Genomic DNA, 5,906 nt, shown 5'->3' with positions numbered 1-5,906 from the left:
CACGCCACCCCAATGTCCGCCGCAGTCTTCACGTCACATTCTCCTACTCTGTGTGCATCAGCCCTCTCTCTTCCTCTCTGTCTTATAAGAACGCTTGTGGTCAGTTGTGGGACCCGCTCAGATGATCTCGGATGATCTCCGCCACATCAAGATTCTTACTTTAACTGCACCTGCAAAAACTTTTACTTGATAAGGTAACATCTACAGGTTCCAGGGATTAGGACTTGATATGTTGGGGTGGACATTATTCCAAAGTCCAAAATCTTTGCATACAATTTCAGGAAGATCATGGACTCCAGGAGGAACATCTGCCCTGGCATTGCATTTCACCTTAGGTACGCTGTGAACAGATACGCTGGAGGCGGGTCTATTATCCATCATCCTCTTGACACCTCAGAATCAACTACAGCGCTGGTTAAAAATACAAAATCCCACCCCCCAGCTCTAGCCCTCGTCAGTCAGAATCTCCCAGAGGCCGGGCCCAGGAATCTGCATTTCCAACAAGCTCCCCCAAATGATTGAGGCAGCCAGCCTTGCACGCATACTTTAGTGAGTATTGGTTAAGAGCCTGAGTGCCCAAGTCCCCTCACTGTTAAATGGACGTGGTACTGCTACCTCCTTCACAGTAAAAAAAAAAAAAAAAAAAAAAAGTCTGTGCGAGCTGTTTGCACAAAGAAAGCGCTAACCCTCTTTTCTTTTCTCCACTCCGCCTCTACGAAGGTGAAGAACTTTTATTGCTTATTTGATTTCCATTCCGCCTCATGTTTAATGCACCTGGCTTCAAGGCCCAGGGTTGAGGCGAGGAAGAGAGGGAGAGGGGAAGACTCGAAAACTCTTCCAGTCCCCGCAACCAAGCTGCACTTGACTTCCCAGGGACCTGCGGGTCACCGCCCCAGCCCCTCGGCCGCCGGCGCACATTTGCATCCTGCCCGAGGCGGCGCGGGGAATCCACCTCCGCGCTCCGTTGATTGGCCCCGCCTGCCAGCTCGTCATGCTCTTTTGTCTGGGGCGGGGGGGCGGTGCAGAGGATAAAAGCAGCCGCGGCTGCCGTGGGAACCGTGCTGCCTCGACTCGGCTACTACTCGCTGGGTGGCCGTGCGAAGCAGCTCCGTCGGGCGGTCCCGGGTCACTCAGCGGCCGAGGAGGCGCCCGCCCTTTCCCCCTGCAGGGCCACGGAGACTGAAGGTGGAATCACAGCTGTCAACGCCGGAGCGTCCGCTGCCCACCAGCCGAACACAGGTAAAGAAAGGGGGCGCGATTGCCCCGCGAGGAGAGAGGAGGGGGAAGCCCTACCAGGACTGGGCGGCTCCCCGTCTGGGAAATCGAGGACTGTGCGGCAGGGGGGAGGAGCACTCCCGCGGCCCGGCTGCGCTGAGGGAGGAGGTGGGGTTCCACTGGCTGCTGCCAAAAGGGTATAGGATTTGCCTGGATTGAGAGGGCGGGCGTTTTCGGGGGGAAGTGGCAAGGGGCGCGTTGGTATTGGGGGTAGAATCGCAAAGTGTCTGCCGTGAACCCCTTTGCATCTCCTCATCCCTTCCTGAGGGAGGAATACGTGGTTGTGAGCGTCCAACTCCTATTCCCTTTCTCCTTGGCAGGCGACCAAAGCCGAATCCGAACTTGAATTCTGTGCGACTGATTGCAGAGCTGGTAGGGCGACGATTTCCCGGGGGAAATGTAATGGGGGGGGGGCTTGCTTTGGCTTGTATTCAGAGGTGGGAGAAGGAATTTTCCGTCTGGGTACTACGGAGGCCGCCGGAGGTGGGGGGGAGGGGAGGGGGCGGTGGCGGGCGCGGGGTGGGAGCGGGACGAGGGACGAGGCTGCTTCTGACCCTTCCCTCCCTGCCCTGCCCTCTGTGGCGGCGCAGTCTCGACGCCCTAAGGTCCCGGATCGGCGACCCCCGGTGGACAGCGATCGACCGTACCCCAGAGGCGAGCTTTCTCACGGAGGCCACCGGTTGCAGAAGCTGGAAGTGAAATAAAGGCGCGCGCTTGCTCCTGAGCTCCTGTAAGAATCTGAAAAATAATGGGGCGGGGGAGAGGGGACTTTAAGAAAGGGGTGTGGTTGAGACCGGAGACCAAGAGGTTAATGAGATCTTATTTATTCCCACAAATCTGTGACCGCTGTGCTCTATTTTGAGAGCCCAATATCAGCTCCATACACTATTACACTTAGAATTAGAAGCAACAGTTGCCGTCCCTCTTGAAGGACTGGCGGGAGGGGATGGATGAGGCTGTAAAAAGCACCCTGCTAACACGGAGACACCGGCTGGCTCTGAGGTTGTAATTGCCAGTCTTCTGGAGGATATTTTTAGGGCAGTGGGCAGATATAAAATGTACTGCAGGATATTCAGGAAGGGAGAGAATACAGCTGCAGCCCGTCCCTTATTAACTCCTCCTGCTTTTTGTTTTGTTTTCTTTTTTTACAGTTCCTACTGAGGTAAGAGGAAGGCAGAGCCCCCCAGCACGCCTGCAGATTAGGCTGTTCTAAAAAGCCTGAGCATCTTGTTACATTCAGAAACCCGGTCATCGTCCGTCATGGCTAGCATCATTGCGCGCGTGGGTAACAGCCGGCGACAGAACGCACCCTTGCCGCCTTGGGCCCATTCTATGCTAAGGTCCCTGGAGAGAAGTCTTGGTCCTTTAATGGCCAACATGGCAGAGAGAAACATGAAGTTGTTCTCGGGGAGGGTGGTGCCAGCCCAGGGGGAAGAAACCTTTGAAAACTGGCTGACCCAAGTCAGTGGGGTCCTACCAGATTGGAATATGTCTGAGGAGGAAAAGCTCAAGCGCTTGATGAAAACCCTGAGGGGCCCCGCGCGGGAGGTCATGCGTTTGCTGCAGGCGGCCAACCCCAATCTAAGTGTGGCAGATTTCTTGCACGCCATGAAATTGGTGTTTGGGGAGTCTGAAAGCAGTGTGACCGCTCATGGTAGATTTTTTAACACCCTGCAGGCACAAGGGGAGAAAGCCTCCCTTTACGTGATCCGTTTAGAGGTGCAGCTCCAGAATGCTATTCAGGCAGGGATCATAGCTCAGAAAGATGCAAACCAGAGTCGCCTGCACCAGCTCCTTTTAGGGGCTGAGCTGAATGGGGACCTGCGCTTCAGGCTGAAGAATCTTCTCAGGATGTATGCAAATGAGCAGGAGCGTCTCCCCAGTTTCCTGGAGTTAATCAGAATGATAAGGGAGGAAGAGGATTGGGATGACACTTTTATTAAACGGAAGCGGGCCAAGAGATCTGAGTCAATGGTGGAGAGGGCAACTAGCCCAGTGGCATTTGGGGGCTCCCGACCCATAGTGATCGGTAATGCCGACTGCAATGTGATAGAGATAGATGACACCCCCGATGATGACTCAGATGAGGATGTGATCCTGGTGGAGTCTCAGGACCCTCCACTTTCATTCTCGAGTTCTCCTCTCCCCAGACGCAGGGCCAGACCTCGGAATCAAGTGCTAGTCATTGATTCCCCCAACAATTCCAGGGCTCAATCTCCTTGTACCAGCGGGGGTTCTGGGTATAAGAATGATGGTCCTGGGGATATGCGTAGAACCAGGAAGCGAAAATACACAATCCGCTGTTTGTACTGTGGAGAGGAGGGCCACTCAAAGGAAACCTGTGACAATGAGAGCAACAAGGCCCAGATGTTTGAGAACCTGATTATCACCCTGCAGGAGCTGACACATACCGAGGAGGAGGGGTCAAGAGAGGCCCCTGGCCAACCCAGTGACCCTTCTGAGCCACAGTGAGGTGCTAGCCCCCAGCTTTAAATGAACCCTAACCTATATACAGAGTCTAGCAATGGGAAAAATGGCGGGTGGTGGTTCTAATTCCATGAATGAATCCACAAGGTGGCTTTCTTTCGGGGTGGAAGACAAAGGGTCTTGAATATTAGCACAGTGGAGGGAGATGGCCTGACCTCCGTCCTTGCGTCCAATCCCCTGCTGCCCAAGGGTCTACCTTCTGTGTGTGCCCCTTTCCTTGATGGCTTTATTCTCTTTGTGAAACTGGTATAATTCATTGTTAAATATTAAAACAATAAAGGGAAGTACAAAAAGTACAAGTAACCCCAAACCCTCCAAGCCTTACATAACCATTGTCAACCCCGTGATGAATGTCCTTCTAGATAGTTCCCTATACCTATGTACCCAGATAGATATATGTATAGAAAAAAGTGATCAAATATAAGTGCTGTTCTAAAGTGTATTTTTTCACCAAATAATATATGTTGTGGGCTTCTTTCTATGTCAATAAATATATATCAGCATCTATCTTAATGTCTCTGATATTATTTTAGGAAGAAGTAAAGGAAAAAGGAATAAGAAAAATACAGTAAAAAGCTGTAAACGGTGGGGTTATACCCTGAGGTGGGGTTTTTATTAACTTCCCTTTGCAGATGAGGAAAAAGGAAGAAGAAATAGGCTGACATATTCCCCAAAGGTAAATGGACAGAGCCTCTTTACCACAACTGACCTGTTCCTTAGGTCACAGAGCCAAACTATGGCACCCACTAGCTGATGACACGCTAATGCTTTCTTCTCTAATGTATCCAGAAGATTCTGACAGCGGGGGAGTCTGGTGCTGAATAGCCCAAAATGAGGATCCCAGCGGCTCCGTTCCTGACCACTTTGGGGAGGGGCAGCTCTCCCTCCTCGGGGTGGACTTCTGAGATCGCTACTGCCGCTGCTTCATCGCATCCTGGTCACAACCGGGAATCTCTCCTGGGGGCTGACATGGCCCTCTTCCCACTCCCCAGTTAAGGAAAGGGAGCCCAGCACCAGGAGGCTCAGCTCCTCACAGCGCCCTGAGCCTCAGCCTGGAAGCCCTGAAGCTACATGTTAGAGGACACGCACAGCCCGAGGACTCCAAGCCCAACCCCACGCAACCCAGGAACTGAGAATAGCTGGGGAGGAGCGAAAAGCAATATAGTTGCCAGGACGCATGAAGGAACACAGGGATCAGAAAGCCTGGAAGCCCTCCACGTTATTTTAGTGGAGTGGTGGACATTCATGGCCTGGAGAGGCGGGACGGGGTTGGGGCGGGGCGGAGAACCTTCCCAGGAACCTGCCCTGTCCCCTCTCCTGATCTCATGTCGGAGGGTGGTACAAGAGGACGTATCTGACCTCAGACCCTGAGGATCCCTGTGTTTCTTGTAGGTGTATAAGTTCCTACCTCTGTGAGCAGGACGGGGCTGGGGGTGGGTGGTGGAGGGGGACGACTGCATTTAAGCCAGGGGGTGGAGCGAAACGAACGCGCACACCTCGGGACCTGAAGCAGCTGTCCTGCAGGAAATCGGTGCTCCACAGAGCCGAGAGGACAGTGCACGCAGCAGCGGGAGGTGGTGTGTCAGGGGCTAAACACAGAGTGAGAGGAGAGCGGCTGAGGGCCCGATGACCAGGGACACTCACATGGAGCCTGACAGGGACAGGAAGTCCGGTGGGAATCACAGACTCCAGGGTTTCATACAGAACTCTGGGCTGTGTGTACCAGGAATGGCACAGGTTGAGGCACCCAGGGAGAGATAGTGGGCTTCTAATTATGTTAGTAGTTAAGGGGGGAGGGAGGGGGAGATGCCAGGCGCTGTAAGAAGCCAGTGCAGCCTTCCCTGGGCTGCCACGCCTTGAACCTGCCTTGAAAGACACCCCCCGCCCCCCCACCACACCGGCACACACTCTCTCTCGGTGCAGGGGGGTGGAGGCTCAGCCTCCCTAGCTCTGCATTACTCCTTCCCCACCCCTAGCATCCCAGGTTTGCCTTCAGCCTCAGCCTCCTTAACCCTCCTGGCCAGAGGGAGACTGGGAGGGCCTCTCTGCCTCAGACCCTATAGCTGAGAACCGGCCAGGAGTGCAGACTCCAGAGGCCCTCTCCTTGCATCCATGCATGGCACCTCTGGGATCTTGGTAGCCAC

General features: G+C 54.0%; 1 protein-coding gene and 1 long non-coding RNA gene across 2 annotated transcripts; both read left to right on the top strand.

Moving 5' to 3' along the window:
- The first annotated feature begins 1,087 nt into the window (after window positions 1-1,087).
- LOC132481452 (uncharacterized) lies at window positions 1,088-1,975 on the top strand. Its single transcript, XR_009530830.1, has 3 exons — window positions 1,088-1,239; window positions 1,596-1,647; window positions 1,866-1,975. It is a non-coding gene; the product is annotated as an uncharacterized LOC132481452 (long non-coding RNA).
- Window positions 1,976-2,449: 474 nt separating this feature from the next.
- Window positions 2,450-4,186, top strand: ZCCHC12 (zinc finger CCHC-type containing 12). Its single transcript, XM_060087568.1, has one exon. It carries the CDS (start codon window positions 2,536-2,538, stop codon window positions 3,745-3,747), a length of 1,212 nt encoding a protein of 403 aa, XP_059943551.1. The 5' UTR covers window positions 2,450-2,535; the 3' UTR covers window positions 3,748-4,186.
- Window positions 4,187-5,906: the final 1,720 nt, after the last annotated feature.

This window comes from Mesoplodon densirostris, chromosome X (assembly GCF_025265405.1).
Source record: "Mesoplodon densirostris isolate mMesDen1 chromosome X, mMesDen1 primary haplotype, whole genome shotgun sequence".
Classification (NCBI taxonomy): Eukaryota; Metazoa; Chordata; class Mammalia; order Artiodactyla; family Ziphiidae; genus Mesoplodon; species Mesoplodon densirostris.
Note: the sequence above shows the minus strand (reverse complement) of the source record. Positions and strands in the feature narration are given on the sequence as shown.

What these genes read in the sequence shown, in the direction of transcription:
- ZCCHC12 (XM_060087568.1), top strand. Translation starts at nt 2,536, where the DNA reads ATGGCTAGCATCATTGCGCGCGTGGGTAACAGCCGGCGACAGAACGCA.